Source organism: Apis cerana, linkage group LG1, assembly GCF_029169275.1.
Source record: "Apis cerana isolate GH-2021 linkage group LG1, AcerK_1.0, whole genome shotgun sequence".
Classification (NCBI taxonomy): domain Eukaryota; kingdom Metazoa; phylum Arthropoda; class Insecta; order Hymenoptera; family Apidae; genus Apis; species Apis cerana.
In genome coordinates this window covers 24,707,236-24,725,255 of record NC_083852.1, presented here as the reverse complement: position 1 = coordinate 24,725,255, position 18,020 = coordinate 24,707,236, and the positions used below count along the sequence as shown (strand labels likewise).

General features: G+C 26.5%; 3 protein-coding genes and 1 long non-coding RNA gene across 6 annotated transcripts; 1 reads left to right on the top strand and 3 right to left on the bottom strand.

Moving 5' to 3' along the window:
- Positions 1–1,120: 1,120 nt before the first annotated feature.
- LOC108002106 (nucleolar protein 56) lies at positions 1,121–4,061 on the bottom strand. The gene is made up of 4 exons (XM_017063568.3): positions 3,922–4,061; positions 3,602–3,736; positions 2,453–3,024; positions 1,121–2,350 (listed from the first exon to the last, which is right to left on the bottom strand). The coding sequence occupies exons 2-4, from the start codon at positions 3,602–3,604 to the stop codon at positions 1,441–1,443; spliced, it is 1,485 nt and encodes a 494-aa protein (XP_016919057.1). The 5' UTR covers positions 3,605–3,736; positions 3,922–4,061; the 3' UTR covers positions 1,121–1,440.
- LOC108002107 (mitotic checkpoint protein BUB3) lies at positions 3,950–8,388 on the top strand. The gene is made up of 5 exons (XM_017063569.3): positions 3,950–4,091; positions 4,199–4,394; positions 4,694–4,763; positions 4,841–5,151; positions 5,250–8,388. The coding sequence occupies exons 2-5, from the start codon at positions 4,200–4,202 to the stop codon at positions 5,652–5,654; spliced, it is 981 nt and encodes a 326-aa protein (XP_016919058.1). The 5' UTR covers positions 3,950–4,091; position 4,199; the 3' UTR covers positions 5,655–8,388.
- On the bottom strand, positions 6,139–10,927 carry LOC108002164 (mitochondrial coenzyme A transporter SLC25A42). 2 transcript variants are annotated; one of them, XM_017063680.3, is made up of 6 exons: positions 10,601–10,898; positions 8,994–9,215; positions 8,395–8,723; positions 7,899–8,164; positions 7,478–7,652; positions 6,139–7,245 (listed from the first exon to the last, which is right to left on the bottom strand). In XM_017063680.3, the coding sequence occupies exons 2-6, from the start codon at positions 9,087–9,089 to the stop codon at positions 7,095–7,097; spliced, it is 1,017 nt and encodes a 338-aa protein (XP_016919169.1). In that variant the 5' UTR covers positions 9,090–9,215; positions 10,601–10,898; the 3' UTR covers positions 6,139–7,094. The 2 variants fall into 2 exon arrangements, with proteins under 2 accessions (XP_016919169.1, XP_061943039.1); XM_062087055.1 differs by lacking the exon at positions 6,139–7,245 and having other exon boundaries at positions 7,485–7,798; positions 10,601–10,927.
- An 850-nt stretch (positions 10,928–11,777) lies between these two features.
- LOC114578074 (uncharacterized) lies at positions 11,778–14,056 on the bottom strand. Of its 2 annotated transcripts, XR_003698688.2 has the most exons (3): positions 13,603–14,033; positions 13,066–13,119; positions 11,778–12,593 (listed from the first exon to the last, which is right to left on the bottom strand). It is a non-coding gene; the product is annotated as an uncharacterized LOC114578074 (long non-coding RNA). The 2 variants fall into 2 exon arrangements; XR_009833403.1 differs by having other exon boundaries at positions 11,778–13,119; positions 13,603–14,056.
- Between the last annotated feature and the right edge of the window lie 3,964 nt (positions 14,057–18,020).

Here is an 18,020-nt window from a genome sequence, read left to right as displayed (position 1 = left end):
AAAGTAAAAGTAATATTATTTTATTGAAATACATTTAGATATGTATTTTTATGCTACTTGCGCGCGTTGATATTGTTCATTGTACGTTTTACGAATATAACTCAATAATTTTATTAGTATTCGTTATCGTTCGTTACAAATAAAATCATATAAAATTTGTAATCTTTTATTATTTATATATTAATTAAATTACAATTATCTATTAATTTAACATATATTCATACATACATTTGTAACATTGCATTTATAATCAGAGAAAATTTAAGTAAGAAATATTCAACTATTAAGCAATACGTACATATTCTGGTACATATCAATATTAATCGCGCGTTTAAAATATATGGCTATTTACATATGCCTTACAATTTTATGTAAAATGTATTAAATGTATTACAAAAAATGAAAATTATTGTTCCTCTGGTGAAATTCAGGACAGTTATTATGTCGCTTATAGTACTACATACGTGCGAATGATAACTAATAGCTCACTTGTCGACTGAATATTGTTTACATTAGTCGCGATAATTGTAATTATTAATTCTGGTATTTATACTTACATCACAGTTTTATCGTTATTAAATGCTCATTGGTGCTGGTGTTAATACAAATTGTCAACTGTTTTATTTTCATTTTTAACATAAAGTATCATCTATTCCTTATATATGCAACGTTTAATTTTACATTCTACCAATTTCCTTCAAATTATAATTTAGTATTTTAAATATAATAGTATTTTAAATATAAAACATGTATAAAATGTTACAAAATTTATCTTATATTAATTTTTTCAATTTTATAATTTAATTATTTTTTATGTTTAATCAATGGATATGTTTTCTTTTTTAAAAAAATATTTTATAATATAATTTATTTTCTTAAAGAATATAATGTTAAAAAATTAAGTTAAAAAATAATATAAATTAAAATAATAAGCATTATAAAATAAAGATTTTATATTAATACCAAAATATATAAAAAAATTTAATATTATATTAATTATAATAATACATTAGAATTTTAATAATAATAATTATATTAATAAGAATAAAAAGCAAATAAAAAAAAATAGGAAATTAAATTATATTGGAAAAATAATATATACTATGTATGTACACAATAATTTAAATTATAAAGAATTATATTTTACAATTGTTTCTTCATAAAATAATATACATCTTTTAGAAGAAGATTTAAAGGTCAATATATGCAATATATGGAAATATGTTTTTAAATTATAAATCTAATTGTCAATCTTATTTTAACATAATTTTACAATGAAAATATTTGATTAAAAATAAACTATTTCATGAATTAATAGAGTTATAATTGAAACTATATTAAAAGATGAAGTATTCAACATATAATGTTCACTGTTATGAATAAGAAAAATTGATACAATTATTATAGCATGATAATTATATAAAGACAATATATAAATTCTCATTCATTTTCATTTAAACTTTTTGACTTCTTCTTTTTTTTCTTTTTCTTTATTGGTTCTTCAGTTTCTTCTTCCACTCCATTTTCAATATATCCATTTTCTTTTCCATTTTCTAAAACTTCACTTTTCCTTTTTTTATCTTTTTTCTTTTTCTTTTTAGCTGATTTTTGTTCCATACTCGCTATTACTTGTGCAGCTTCTTCTAACGCTTCTTTCATTACATCTATGTTTTTCTTAGGTATTTCTCCAGTTTCATAAAATTTCAATCTATCTTCTACTTGTTGTCGCAATTTTTCACCAAACACATTAGTTGGTATATCAGTAAAACAATCAATTCTTGATGCAAGAGAACATTTATTGGCAAGATACCTTGAAATTCTACCTTTATTTTTTGTACCCGCACGACCAATAAAACTTGAATGGAACAATAATCCATATTTTGGAGTGTTACCTCTAGTTTTCAAGGCTCTAAATAAAGCCTTTTCTGCCCCTAATATTTGTACAGTAGAAGCAGGATATTTAGCTAAATTTGTAAGAGATCCAGCATGTGCTATTAATCTTGCTCCCACTTGGTCACCTATTAATGTAGCTAAATTTGGTGCTACGCCTGTCATTTTAGATTTTAAATATTCTGCTAATTGTTTTCTGTAGTCAGCTAAAGCAATAACACGTACTGCAAACATTTCTATGTTAAGAAGATCAACAGGACTGATATCCATTCCCATAGATGATTTAGAAGCATCAATAATTGCTTGAGCTTTGGCACTGTCCATAACAATTTCTTCCAAAGCTTCTAATTTTTCATTTGTAAGTTCTTTTCTATTTTTTATTAATTTTGCAACTTTGGCATACATATAATTCTCAGGAACTATTTTTACAAGTTCTGGAAAATGATAACTATACCATTCCCTGTAAATAATAAACATATAATTAATAAACTAAAAATATAATTGAATTTTTTATCTATCTATAAATATAAAAAAACTGATTAATATTTTTTAAAATAATTACCTTATACGCATACTAAACGTATTAATGTCTTTATCTAATTGATCTAATAGAGCTATACTTTGTATGATCATATTATCCACACGATTAACATTGAATTTAACTTTAGCTCTAGAATAACTATGACCAAGTCCAAGTTGTGCAATTCCAGAACTTTTAGCAGTAAAACCTTTTACCAAATTATGAAAATGAAATCTTATTCCTCTAATAATTTCTGGAATGGCACCAGTGTGATCACATTTTATATTTAATACTTCAGTAATATTAGCTCCAAGTTTTGGATCTGCCACTCCAAGCACAACTTCATTTTTTTTTCCAGATTTTGGTATACATGAGTCTAAAAATAACTGTAAATCTTCTGGAGCAATTCCTTCGGAAATATTATTTATACTTTCTAGAGCTGTTAAAGCAGTTTTAAAAGGTGAAAATCCAATTAATTTCACAACTGAGTTAAAACGAGACAAATCTGTTACAGATGCTTCAACTTGAGGCAATAACATTCCTACTTCTTCAAATTCTCTGACAGAAAATATGGCATAGCCAGCAGCATGCTCGAATAAAACAAAAAGCTTTGACTGAAAAATATAATATTATATTAAAATTATACATTAAATCTAAAAAAAATTTACAATTAATTATAAAAAATATAAAATTTTAATAAAAATTTTATTTAATAAATATGTTTAAAAAATTGATTTAAAATGTTAATATTTAACATCATAATCTATTTTAATATTAAGGTAATATAATATAATATTCTTAATAAAAATGATATCTTTATTAAAATGTAAAAACATGCTTATTTAAAACTTATTTAAAAAATTTCAAACATATTTACAATTACTTTTGTTGTCATTTAAATAAATTTTTGTATCATACTTGTTATTAATTATATAGTTATATATATATATTTTTTAATAATTCAATCAAAATTCTCAATATTAATACATAAAAATTTATTTTAATTTTAATTTATAAGAAAATATTTTACAATTGTATTATATTTTATAATTGTTACATTTTTATTATCATTTTACTAAAAATCATTTTACCAAAATTAATATATTGTTTTGAAAGACATAAATGAAAATAATTTTAAAGAAAGTTATATTTCTAATTTATTTAAAAATATAATCAAAATGTTAAGCTTACCATGATTTTTTTATCTTATATTCCATTCAATATTTCTAAATAATCACTACCCAAAACTAAAACGTATTATTAAGGTTAGAAAATAACCATGTGTCCCGGATATAATACGAATAAAAATGGAGTTCTTGATACTTCCTGAAATTCAAATGTTTACTAAAGTTTCATACAAAATTGTATATTTCAAAATCGCTAATTGAAATTACATAATAAAGTTGCTTTCATATAATATATTTTTGAATAGCATGATAATGAAATAAGATTGTATTTCTTAATTTCTCTTGTATGCATTTGTATCACAATTAAGTTCGATATACATTTACCTTTATATTGTGTATGGAAGTGGATATCTCTATTTTCTTTTTCGATATTTAATTTCACTTAAATCATTTTTTATCTAGAACTTTATTTAAATAATATAAGAATTTATATTGATATAGCGAAGAAACATATTATAAGTTTATTATTAAGAATAGTAATAATCTTTTAAAATGTATGTGAAAATTTTATTATTTATAGGTTATGTTTATTTGTACCATTTAATATATATATATATTTTTTTTCTTATTAATTTTTTTAATTTTTATTTTCTTTTTTAAGAATGGAATCTCGGACAGAATTCAAAATAAAATCTCCTCCAACTGATGCGATTTCGGCAGTAGAATTTGGGCGGAATTCAACACAATTTCTTCTTGTTTCTTCATGGGATAGTACAGTGCGCTTGTATGATATTCATACAAATACTATGAGATTAAAATATAATCATGATTTACCGGTTTTAGATGTTGCATTTCAGGTAAATGAAATTTTTATATTATGTTATGTATTTTGTATTTATAAGACATAAACAAGGTTTAAGATATTATAACAACATATATAATATTTAATATTATATTATTATATTTATATTTTTAAGCAAAAAAAGAAAAATAAGAACTAAAATATTATATATTTAAGAAAATAAAATATAAATTTTAATATAATATTATACATTAAATATAATCATATATTTTTTTCCTTTATTTTAATCTTTATAATATTAGTTGTTTTGAAAATCTTTTAATATCAATAGAATAAAAAAGTTTCTTTTAATAGGATGCTGTACATGCTTATAGTGGAGGTTTAGGAAATACATTAAAGATGTATGACATAAATAGTAACACTGGTATTTATTTCTCTATTTTTATCTTTATTTATATTTATTTCAATATGTAAACATTATAAAAAAGAATTATTTTATAGAATCAGTCATGGGAACACATGATAAACCAATTAGGAAAATTGAATATTCTGCTGCAGTCAATGCAATATTAACTGGAGGATGGGATGCAGCAGTAAAACTTTGGGATCCTAGAACACCTACTTGTGTAGGTAGTTATTTACAACCTGATGTTGTTCTTGCTTTGTCTGTATGTGGAGATAAGTTTGTAGTTGGTACAGCTAAACGCAAAGTTTGTATTTGGGATTTGAGAAATATGGCTGGTATGTTTCAAAGACGTGAAAGCAGTTTAAAGTATCAAACACGTTGTATTAAAGGTTTTCCTAATGAGCAGGTAGGTTTGATATTTTAATAATTAAATAAATGAAATAATTTAAATTTTGATTTCATTTAATATTGAACTTTTTGTTTTTAATTTTTAATAACTTTTAGGGATATGTTCTTAGTAGTATAGAGGGTCGTGTTGCTGTTGAATATCTTGATACAACACCAGAAGCACAAAAAAAGAAATATGCTTTTAAATGTCATAGGATAAAAGAAAATAATGTGGAACATATATATCCAGTGAATGCTATTAGTTTTCATTCAACTTATAATACATTTGCAACTGGTGGTTCAGATGGTTATGTAAATATTTGGGATGGTTTTAACAAAAAGCGTTTATGTCAATTTCATAGATACAATGCTGGTGTTGCTGCTCTTAGTTTCAGTCATGATGGTTCTGTACTTGCTATAGGAGTATCATATTTGAATGAAGCTGAAATCCCACCAGGTGGAAATGATGAAAGAGAAATTTATATAAGATACGTGAATGACCAAGAAACTAAACCTAAATAATATTGTACAAAGTTTTTTATATATAAAAAAAAAAAGAAGTAAAAATTTTTTAACTATACTTTGCTTTATCAAAACAGTAAAAACTGAATGCTAAAATCTTTTCACAAAAATTAATAATCATTTATAACATATATAATAACAATATTTTCTGTCTCTTTTACATTTTTATATCTTAAATAATTGATGACCATATAAATTCTAGAAGTAAAGTAATTTCTGTTCAAAATTATTAGACTAGTCAATTTTAATAAATTAACTTTTTGTAAAGAATATTATTTTTATTTAAGGTAATAGATTTATTGAACAATATACTACATATTAAATATTTATAGATTTTATTGTCTATTTCATCATCAGTTATATTATTATTACTTGTAATATTAATTGTATTTTATCATTTATTTTTAAATATAAAAGTGTGTATATATATTTAATATTTAAAACACGTAAAATTTATGTAAAAAATTAGATATTTGAGAAAATATTTTATTCTAATTAAAATATATTTGAATAAAAATTTACAGTATATGAAATATTAATTCAAATGTATACAATATTAAAATAATTTGGACCATTATAAACTTATAAAATAATTATAGATCATTTTATAAAAAAAAAAGATTAGATATGAATAATTTTTATAATAATTTGTTTCAGTATAAGTAATTGTGCTAATTATTAATATTGCACATTTATATTTATAAAATTATTGTCAGAACTTAATTATTATTGTTAAAATAATGCGTTATTCCATACAAAATTTAATGACTATTTAGTCAATAATATAAAACAACTACTATTCTGTTACTATCACATTAACAATTGTAGATATTATATCTGTATATCTGTAATTTAATGTGTAAAAATGTAGATGTTTTTTAAAATTGTTTTTGTGATTATTGAAATTCACGAAAAAAAATACTTTGTTTATCAATGATTAAAAAACATTTTGTGAGGGCAGTTGCATTGTTATCCATAATATCCACATTACAAATAAACTAAATGTTAATATTTGCGCAATATAGTTTTGCTTTTTAGTGATTTATATATACTTATATGACATGCATTTTTAGTAATTTAACAATTTTTATAACATTTTGATTAACAATATGTACATCAACAATTTGTACTATTTTCTATTTTTTTAAAAATATGTCCTTTGAAAACTATAATATTTATTAAATCATTACTACATTACATGAATCTATTAATTATATGATCATAAATTTTATATTGATGAGTATTTGATAAATTTCTGTACAAATTTTGCTAGTATATAACTGTTGTTAGTAGCAGAACAATGATAAAGTTTGTATGCAATTCTTATCAAACATTCTATATTTCAAAGGACTTTTTAGCAGATGAAAATATATTTACTGCTTTTCTAATGAGATATAATTAGACATTTCTTATTAGTTTTTCTAATTGCCTATATCATTTTTATGTTTTTAATGAAGTATTTTGGCAAATAATAATTTTTCTTAATGTATCGCGGATCGTATCATGTGTTGCAAAACTAATTCCTACAGCAATTGGACCTTTTATCCAGTTCATACTTAGTCCTTTATAAAAAGCCATTATACCTTCTTCTCTGAAAATAATAAAAAATCATATAAAACATTTTTATTTTACATTGAAATTGTAATAGAAAAAAGCATTTAAAAATTATTTTTTTTATTTTGTATATTTTAAATTATTTAAATATTATATTTTAAAATTTAAATGCAATGTAAAGAATGTAATTATATGTTATAAATTGTATTAGAATTACATTAAATTCAATATTAATAATTTTTACTCAAATTAAGAAATAAAAAACTCACTTGTAAATTTTTGTAATAGTTGATCTGATTGTGTGATAGTGTTGACCATGCATCGCCGAAGTCTGCATCCTTCTCCGAATAATGTCCAAAGGGTAGCTGCTAGTCTGAGCAACCATTCCGGCAATGGCGCCGCAAATCAGTGATGTCGAGAAGCCAGGAATAGCCACCGTGTACACTGTTCATCGACACGTAGCCATCATCGAACATGAAGCACGTACTTGAAAAACACAGCCATCGGACTTGTCTCGACAAGCGTCGCTATTAAAGTAAGTATTGTCCCAATATCGGGAAACAGCCCCGATGTGCCCCACGGGTACCCTGCTTTATATACGAGCCACTCTCGTTCGTATAAATCACGACTTTTTCTCTGCGTACAAGCACCGTCACGGCGTAGAATAAATTTGTAAAAGAAGTGACTCACCAGTCAATAAATTCCTGAGTAGATCATAGGTGAAGAAACTGCAACCAGCATAAGGAATGACACCAAGTAGCGTTGCAGTAAATCCACGGTAATAGGCCGCTATTCCTTCTTCCATATAAATGCGTACAAATATTTGTCGTAAGGTTTTGTATTTAGTCTTTTGTGTCACAGCCATTCTCGCTCTCATCAAGTCCAGGGGATAAGTTGTACCTTGCGACGTTATACCCGCTAAAGAACCGGCAAGAAAATTCAATCCTGGTTTTTCTCTATCAAAGAGAATAAATAATTTTTTATAATTATCATAAATAATTAAATAAATATTATATAATCGCATTGCAAATATATTAGAAGATTTATAAATTAGTTTAAAATATTAATTTGATACAATATGTGAAAAAAGACATTTCTCATATTGAAAAATATAATATTAAGTACATATGATTATTATAATGTAAAAAAATTTAATAAATATTTCATATGTTGTATGTAATTTTACCTTTCTGATCCATTTACTCCTAAGATTCTTTTCCATTGCTCATGGGCTGTGAATTGAACAGCAGAATATGGAACTATTCTAACCATTGTAGCACTGTTTCCACGCCACAAACTTAGTAAACCTTCTGTTCTAAGAGTTTTTATTAAAAATTTAATTGCTGCTTTTGCCGAAAATGGTCGGTTTGAAATTTGAAAGTTTATCTTTGTGCGATCTAAAGGTGCTATTGTTGTTTTTGCCAATGCTCCTGCAATAGCACCTGATAACAAACTTGTCCATACTCTTTGTGCATTAGATATACCATTGCTCCCAATATTTTTTTCTTGCTTCTTCTGAAATACACAATTTAATGTTGTGTATGATATAGTTGAATATTAGATTTTCCATTGACTGAAATCAAATATGTAATGAATTTCAAATTTGTAAAATAAAATTTAACAGATCCATTTTATTTGAAAATTTAATTGTAATATATGAATAAATTAATTTAAAAATTTCTAATAATTTCTAATTAAAATATGATAAAGGAAATAAAAACTCAAATAAATATTTTATTTTAAATATAATAGAAAATGTTATGATTTATATATTCAACAAAATACCTTATTACACATTATAGTATTATCATCTTGTATTTCCATTGAAAGAGATGATGTATTTTGTAATACTTGTTTTGTTGAATTTGATAATACAGACATTTGTATTCTTTTGATATTACTTGATTATTATTATAATAGGATAAATTTCTTTAATACATTTCCTTATAGTGTGAATAATTCTTTCATTTCATCAGATTTCTTTATATAGAATATTTATAAAATTTTCTATAAAAAAAATAATTATTTAAATTGCGTAATTATTATATATAAATGTTAAAAATGAAGAATTAAAAATATAAATGTTATCTATAATAATATATATATATATATATACTGATTATTGTTAATTAAAATTATTAATATAAAAAGAAATTAATATTGTAATTATATATTATCTACTATGATAATTATGTAAATAAACTTGAATACATTTTTTTTATGATGATAGCTTAATGATGGCTTAATGATGGCTTAATGATGGCTTATGACCTTGTATATTAATGCAAAGACAATTATATACACATTTAAGATAGAGATAATTTTGTATCTCTCAAATTAAATGCTTAAAAATAACACAATTTATCTATTAAAAATAGATTTAAAAAAAAAAAATAAATAAATAAATTTACTTTTTAAATTGTTTTGTAAATATATTTATTATATTATATGCATACATATAAAATTTTTAATATCATATTTATTAATTATAATAATAATAATAATAAATCGGATAATAAAAATATTTTATTATTTTTATTCATAAATCAATTTTTAATTATCATGAAACAATTCTTTCAAAATTATTATAAATAATAAAGTATATTAAAAAATTAAAATCAATATAATAAAACATTAACATAATATTATTTTAATATTTAATATTTATTGATATTAATTAAATATTATATTTTTGTTATAATTTTTAGAATAAGTATATATTATATTATTTCTTCATCATAAATGTATAATTAAATATATAAATATATAATATATTTCGTATTAAAAATTGCTACTACTTCTTTTAATTATATCGATAATGTATTGTTTTTTAATTTATTTTTTTAACATTAATAAGAAAGTAATATATGAAAGAAATTTATAATAAAGTTACGTAATACATATATTATTATTATATTACTAAATGAATTAATTAAATACTGGTACTATCATTTATAAAAGTATATATTTATAATAATTAATAAAACGTAATACATTATATCTATATATATATATATATATATAACAAAATAAAACAAATTATTATGTTTTAAATTTTATACATAAATTAATATAAAAAAAAAATATTTACATTTATAAGATTTATTTAAATTTATAGTAAAAGAATAATACTTATTCTATAAGTATTCTTTTTAATGATTATGCGAATAATGGGCGTAGTAAATGCTATTTTTATATTCTGCACTTGTATAAATTTATATTCTATTTAAATTGCATTAGTACTTATAATCGGTATTATTCTTTTATACAAAGTATAGAATAAAATGTTTTAAAAATTATTTCAAAAGTATATATATATATATATACATACACACACACACACACACATATATAAAAACTAAAAAACAAAATACATAAGAAAAATCTTGTACCTGTATAATAAGATAGTTGATGAATCTGTGAAAAATTCTGATTCTTGAAACAGTAAAGAATGCGTTTAAAACAACACTAATAAAAATACTATATTATTTTATAGATAAGTAATACAAAATTCTAATAATGTTATAGGAGACGTTACTTCGATGATGTTATATACGTAACTGATACCAAAACTGTAGCTACATCACAATATCACTTTTGCTAAATATATATGTAATGTAACACTAACATTACGAACTCATATATGTAAGTTTATCGATTTCGTCAATTAAGAATGGAACAATATTCTTATGTCTGACCTTCCGATATATTCGGTTATACCTTCTAGATGGCGATGTTAACGTTTATTCAGAGATTTAAATTTCTGTCATTTAAAATATTTTTCAACTGAATATTGAACAGCAAAATATGGAATTATTCATAATATTATTTTTTTATTTTTTTCGAGTATTAGTCTTATAAAATTGTTAATATAATAAATTATTGAATTTACGTAAGTAAAAATATTGAAAGTAATTTAAAAAAATTTATAAAAAAATATTCGTAAATTTATTAAATCATTATTTCATGATTTCATACAATAAAAACATATGCATTTATTTATTAATATTCAATTATATTAATTATTTTAAAATTTTATTTTAAAGATTTATTAATTATTAAATTAATTTTAACGTTATATATACTATAGTTAAAGATAAATGTAATAAAAATTTTTGTAATATTTATTTATGAAAAAATAGTTTTAAATGAAATAATATCTAAATTTTTTAATTACTTTTATTTTCATTTAAATATAAATTTTAATTTTAAAAAATTAATTATGAAAATATAGAAAAAAATTATGTTGTTTAAGTAGAAATCTACATAACCTTTCTCTATATATATACATTAGCGACCTCTGGACATCTTTTTATGAAGATGTAATACCTATATTATCGACATGTATCTAATATTAATTGAATAAAATGATAATAATAATATCTATTTTCAACTTTTAATGCATATACTAATATTAATAAAAATCAAATTTCGTTTCTTAATTATTTTTAGAATATCTTAAATCAACATTTAGAATTTTTAAAAACTGTGACTTTATTTTGATTTATGTTGTTTTACTGTCACTGTATTAGCGCCATATCATATAAAATTTCAGCGGGAGTTCATCTATTAAAATGAATAATCGTTTATTTGTTTCCGTAAAAAATGAAACTAATAACAAAAAAGTTTCAATTGTTCGTTCAACAATACACAAGTGGTGAGTTATTTTTCCGTATTCAATATATTTTGTTTTAATTTTACATAAATATTTACTAGGTTAGTTATGCTAGTGTTTTTTAGTATTACTTGTATTGTACACAATATATATATATATATTATTTGTATGTTATACAACTAACTGATTTGTATAAAAAATTATAATACTTTTATATAAATATATAGGGTGATTTATTATATATTGCACATATTCAATTTTAATCTATTTAATCTAATTTATCTTCAATTTACGTTATTTTTTCTTGTTACAAATTATTGATTAATTGTAAAAAATTTGCAATATTACAAAGGATGAATTAGACAAAATTAGTTATTTTTCAATATAAAAATATTAATTTAAATATTGACGAATCTTTCGAATATCTTTCGAATTATCTATTTATTCGATTCATTGAAGATACAAATGAAATGTTGAAATAATGAAAATCTACAGAAAAGAGAATAGATTTTAAATTTCTTATCGTATCGAAAATTTTATTTGGTTATTGTTTCGTATTCAAACACGATACCAATAATTCAGAGGAGCGATTTAAAAAAATATGGAGGATGGAGAAAGATAATATGGTAGACGTTACGTCGTTGACGAGCTCCGTAGATCCGGTCCGTTATCATTGGAATTTTAAAAGGCCGCCTCCTCGTCAACTTGGATTTATTCGAATTAAAACCCTGCAGGGCCGCACGCCGTTTGTCCACTTGATAAGATTCTTCCTGGTGAACAGGAACGGGTCCGAATATTTCACATTGCCTTTTCGAAACCAGGTTTTAAAAGAATTGAATATTAAGAATAAAATTGAAAAAACTTATCGAAATAAACCAATTATCAAGTTAATTTTCAATAGGGAAAATTGAATTCTTAATTCGCTCTAAACTTTGATCCAAAATTAATACAAATATCGATATATGTAATATATATTTTACGATAAATAAAGTTTCATGTAAAAAAGTTATATGGAATTATAATCATACGTACAGATCTGACTGTAAAAGGAAGATCGATATCAAAGATATTTCTACGTTTTCATCGATAATAAATATCTTTAGCTATCGTGATTGTAAAACGTTAGATACGTTATCAATTAGCGGGTTTACCGGAGATACGCGTTTATAGCGTTCTGTAATCGACTACCGACATTGAAATTGCATTATAGAAGTTGGATCAGGTATTTAGATTCGTACAAACCCGTAGCAACAGCACGGTTGACGATGAATTTTCAACATGGGAGAATGCATAGACCTACAAAGAAAACGATACATAAGATGCAAATGTTTAAAGTGTAGCAAGATTGATTCGGTTAATTCGAAGTTTTAAAAGAAAACGTTCCTGACTTTTGAGAGATATTTATCGTCATTTATTTACAAACATAAATAATATTCTAACAAAATAATTGATCGACGAATCATCGATTCTTTTTTTCTTTCCACGTAATTGAGATCGTTAAAAATTTCTTTCAATTGCTTTCGTCCCAACTTTCGTACGTTTATATTCTTTTTTTCGAAGAGCAGTCTCGTACCTACACCTTTCCCTATTATTCGCATTGCCTTCCTCTGGCACGTTTAATTACATTCTTCGTCTCGTTGGGAACTTACCACCTTCGTTCCAATTCGGCAGACCACCATTTAAATCCCGCGGAAGGAAAGCGTGGCATTTTGGTAGGAAGGAAAGGAGGATTTTCCTCGGTGGAGAGGACGTGGGGCGCCTTTTCGAGCGTGTCCTTACCTGGATGGTTCGGCGTCTACGCCGGACTTTGCTTTATGCGGACACTTTATGCCCCCGATTGCGAACGACACCGGAACGCTCTCAACTCCTCCAGCACCGATCGGGATCCTTTACCGATCGCAAAACAACGAGAGCGGTTTTAATTTAAAGTTCCAAGAAGGCCGGGAACCGTGAGGTTTCCTTCGTTGGGGTCTACGAGCTGGCGGCACGGCACGTTTTAATAATCGTGTTCTAGACGACGAGCATTCTCGTAAACCAGATTCGTTTTTATGCATGAATCTTATCGACGCTTCCAGCCTCGTTTCGCGTGAGAAAGACAGAGAGAGAGAGAGAGAGAAATCCTCTTCTCGTGTGCATCAAGGAATGTTCAAGGCTGATTGAAAATTTAAATCGAACATCAGACAAGTATCGACCGTTCATCGTACGAAAAATCTAAACGTAGCTTAGAAGAGAATCTTAGGATCGAAGATTTCGATTTTACGAACGTATTAAAATGCACGGGAGATCGCGTTAAGAGATTAAAAATTCGTGCTCTTAAGAGTTTTTTAGTCGCGGAAAATGAGTTAACTCGAGGCTTGATGTAATCGCGTGGATACGGGAGATATTTTTTTCTAAAAATTCCACTTGTTTTTACTTGAATATTGTAAATATTTGGAAGTTAAGAAAGCATTATTCGAGATATAATGTATGATTCGGAATTGTCGAAATTTATCAATGTTTTGAACGTAGCAAATGTAGTGACGTTCGAGATATTATTTTGAATTATTATATAAAGCACTTGACGTATTATTATTATTTGCGTTAAAAGAGAAACGTGGTCGTATCAGATAAAAATGATAAATATTTCAAAAGCAAAAATGATTTATTTATTTTGTTATTATTGCGTGTATTTCTTTCAACATATGATTTTTAAATTCTTGCTATCTTATTTTTTCTTTGATTAACAACGCAAAAATTTACGTAATAATAATTGCGAATTATAAATATTTTTATAAAGTTTTTATAAATTTTTTTTTTTTTAATTAATTCTAAAAGTCACTGATATTTCATTCTGAATATCAATTTACGTTATTTTAATTGATTGTATAATTAATCTATTTCGAAACACGATGAATTATTTTATCATTCGCTTTATCGGTTTAAAGAGTATACAGATAGAGATATAAGATTTAGTAAATAAAAAATTTAATTATAATATATGTATAACTTTATAACGTTATCGGTGATCCTGTTGACAAACTTTTACACAATCAAATCAAAGATAACATGTAATATATCTATATATTTTAAATTTTTATCATACACGTTTGTAATTGAATTAATAATTTTTTTTTTTAGATACAACGAAAACGTACATAGAGCTGCGAAACATACACATACATTTTACACAAATTTTTAACGGAGAACGCACTCAAAAAAAAAAAACAACGAAATATAGTAGCGTATTATTTGAATAGCCATTTTATAAAAAAAAAATAGGCATTTCGTGTATAGGTTACACGGTTATACGTATGATGTGGGAGGGAGGAGGGGTGAAGACTCGAAGCAAGATGGGAGTCGAAAATGATTTAATGACTACGAATGGTGGTCTTGGGAAAATTGGCGCTGCAACGTGGACGTTGGTGAAACGAGCATCGGAGGGACAAATACACCGCTGAGAAATATCGGGAATCGGGCCGGGTCCCATTTTCGTCTTTAAACGTTCCATAAAAAGAGCTGGACACGATTTACGTTTGATTATAGTCCCGGACTCGGGTCAAAAGTCGGTACGAAATGACTATCGATACTTGGGGGATGATGGGAGCGACCAACTGCAGATTATAGGTAATGACTAATAATGATATACCGCCAATCTCTGCCGTGGAGTCGACTGTTCCTCTTCAAAAACACCGGTGAAATACGCGATAAGATTTTCTTCCGACCGGTGTATAAAATTTAACGGTTAATAATTCAGAGGTGATAACTGTTCTCGTGTGATCGATACCTGTGCTCGACTTTTTTGCAATTTTGCTTTTATAGAAATTGAAGTCTGACCTAGTTGAAATTCCCCGTTCCGATTACATACCGACAATCTTCTAACTGTACACATAACTAAACAAGTGTCAATTTTCGATATTAAGATCAGAAGAACGTTTGGAATCGTAGGCATTTTATTTTAAATATCTTTAAATGTTATTTTTTTTTTTTTTATAAATAATCGCAGCGGAAACAATTTTCGTCGAACCACGTATCGCAATATAGCGTTACGAATCTTTTTTCGAGCTATCCAATAGAGAGTGAAATCAAGAGTGGTTAGGTATAGACACCGCTAATTCAATCGTTACCCGTATATTTCCATCGATATCGATGTCAATCGGTTTTGCATAAAATACCGATTTATATTCAATTCGTTACTCGCTAATCGAACCGAGCCGATCAGGCTTAAGTAATTGATGTCTGCCATTTTCATTATTCCCTTCCCAGTTTCTCCATTTCTCCATCGGTGTAAAAACGTTTAAAGTTCTTTTTATTAATTTTATATCAATCGCAGAATACAATCGTTTTTTTTTGTTTTCAAAGATTTCAAATACAGGAATTATAATCACTTTTGTTGGAATTTATAATCGGTGAGATCGATAATCATATCGACAGCCTTGACAACTTTTACGGGCCAAATTCTTTACAGTATATTCAACATCGCGTCCTTTTCAGACGGATTTTCAACACTTCAACACCGCTGTACACCTTACATAATTACCTTTATTCGAGTCCTGAGAATCCACTAATACACGTAACTACAGTGTTTAGTTTAAACCCTTTCAGATCATTATACTTTATACACTAATCGAGACTTTTCCACGCAAGTTCCTCTTAAAAAAAAGCTGTTGAAGTTGGTCGATAGCTCGTAACGATTATCTCGATCCTTATACTCGATCTAAGATCTAAAAAATTGCCGAGACTTGTTTTTGTATCGCACGAATATTCTTATTCTATCCTCTTGTAATTCTCGAATCGAACAATTTAAGAGTTGTCGAAAGGTGCGAACGCGTTTAAGCGTTAAGTTTTTCCGGGTGTCGGACGATTGATCCTCGTTGATCGGATCGATTCATCCGGAACGGGCCAGCGGCATGAGTCCGTTCTTCTTTGCCCTCCGGTTCTTTCTCTCTTTCGATACCATATCCCAAGATGGCCGCCGGTTTGTTGCGCGCGCGAGCGAGCAGAGGCTGGCGCTGCAAAAAAGGACGAGCGTAATAACGTAGTATCGTTAATGGCCGGGCAATTTCACCGTGTACGAGTGACCCCTCTCCCTCTCTCCTTCTTTCCTCGCCAAAGCGGCGCGTATCTTCCTTCTTTCCGCCTCGTTCTTTTTTCTTCCGCCTCTTCTTCTTTTTTCTCTCGTCTTCTTTTCTTTTTCCCCGCCCCTCTCTCCAAAGGCGCGGCAACAACCACCTCCACGCGCAACCCCTTCTTTCGTGCCATCGCATCGTTTCGACGATGGAAACACCGAAAAAACGGATCCGATTCGGAGAGTTTAACAGTCCAACTTATCCTTCTTTCCGCCTCGTTTTCTCCCTCTTCCTGTTTCTTTCTTCTTCTTCTTCTTCTTCTTCTCTCCCTCTTTTCCTTCCATCGTTCCCACCGAAAATGAATAGTTTAACAGTTTAAAGTCGACTTTAAACATTTTTTTCCATCTTACAAAGTTTTTCCTTTTCTTTCTCTTCTTTTTCGCCGTTTCCATCTTCCGATGGTTCTTTCCACCTCGTTTTCTCTCCCTTCCTGTTTCTTTCTTCTTCTTCTTCTTTCCTTGGCTCCTCTTTTCCTTCTTTCCTCTTCCTTCCCTCTTTTCCTTTCATAGTTTCCATCGAAAATGAATAGTTTAACAGTTTAAAGTCCACTTTAAACATTTTTTTCTAACTTATCAGTTTTTCTTTTTCTTTCTCTTCTTTTTCGCCGTTTCCATTTTCCGATGGTTCTTTCCACCTCGTTTTCTCTCTCTTCCTGTTTCTTTCTTCTTCTTCTTCTTCTTTTCTTGGCTCCTCTTTTCCTTCCATAGTTTCCATCGAAAATGAGTAGTTTGACAGTTTAAAGTCGACTTTACCATTTTTTCTAACTTATCAGTTTTTCTTTTTCTTTCTCTTCTTTTTCGCCGTTTCCATTTTCCGATGGTTCTTTCCACCTCGTTTTCTCTCCCTTCCTGTTTCTTTCTTCTTCTTCTTTCCTTGGCTCCTCTTTTCCTTCCTTCCTTCCTTCTTTCCTCTTCCTTCCCTCTTTTCCTTTCATAGTTTCCATCGAAAATGAATAGTTTAACAGTTTAAAGTCCACTTTAAACATTTTTTTTTATCTTACAAATTTTTTTTTCCTTTCCTTTCTCTTCTTTTTCGCCGTTTCCATCTCAATGGAAAGATCCATATCTACGAGAGTTTAAGTCAAAAGTCACC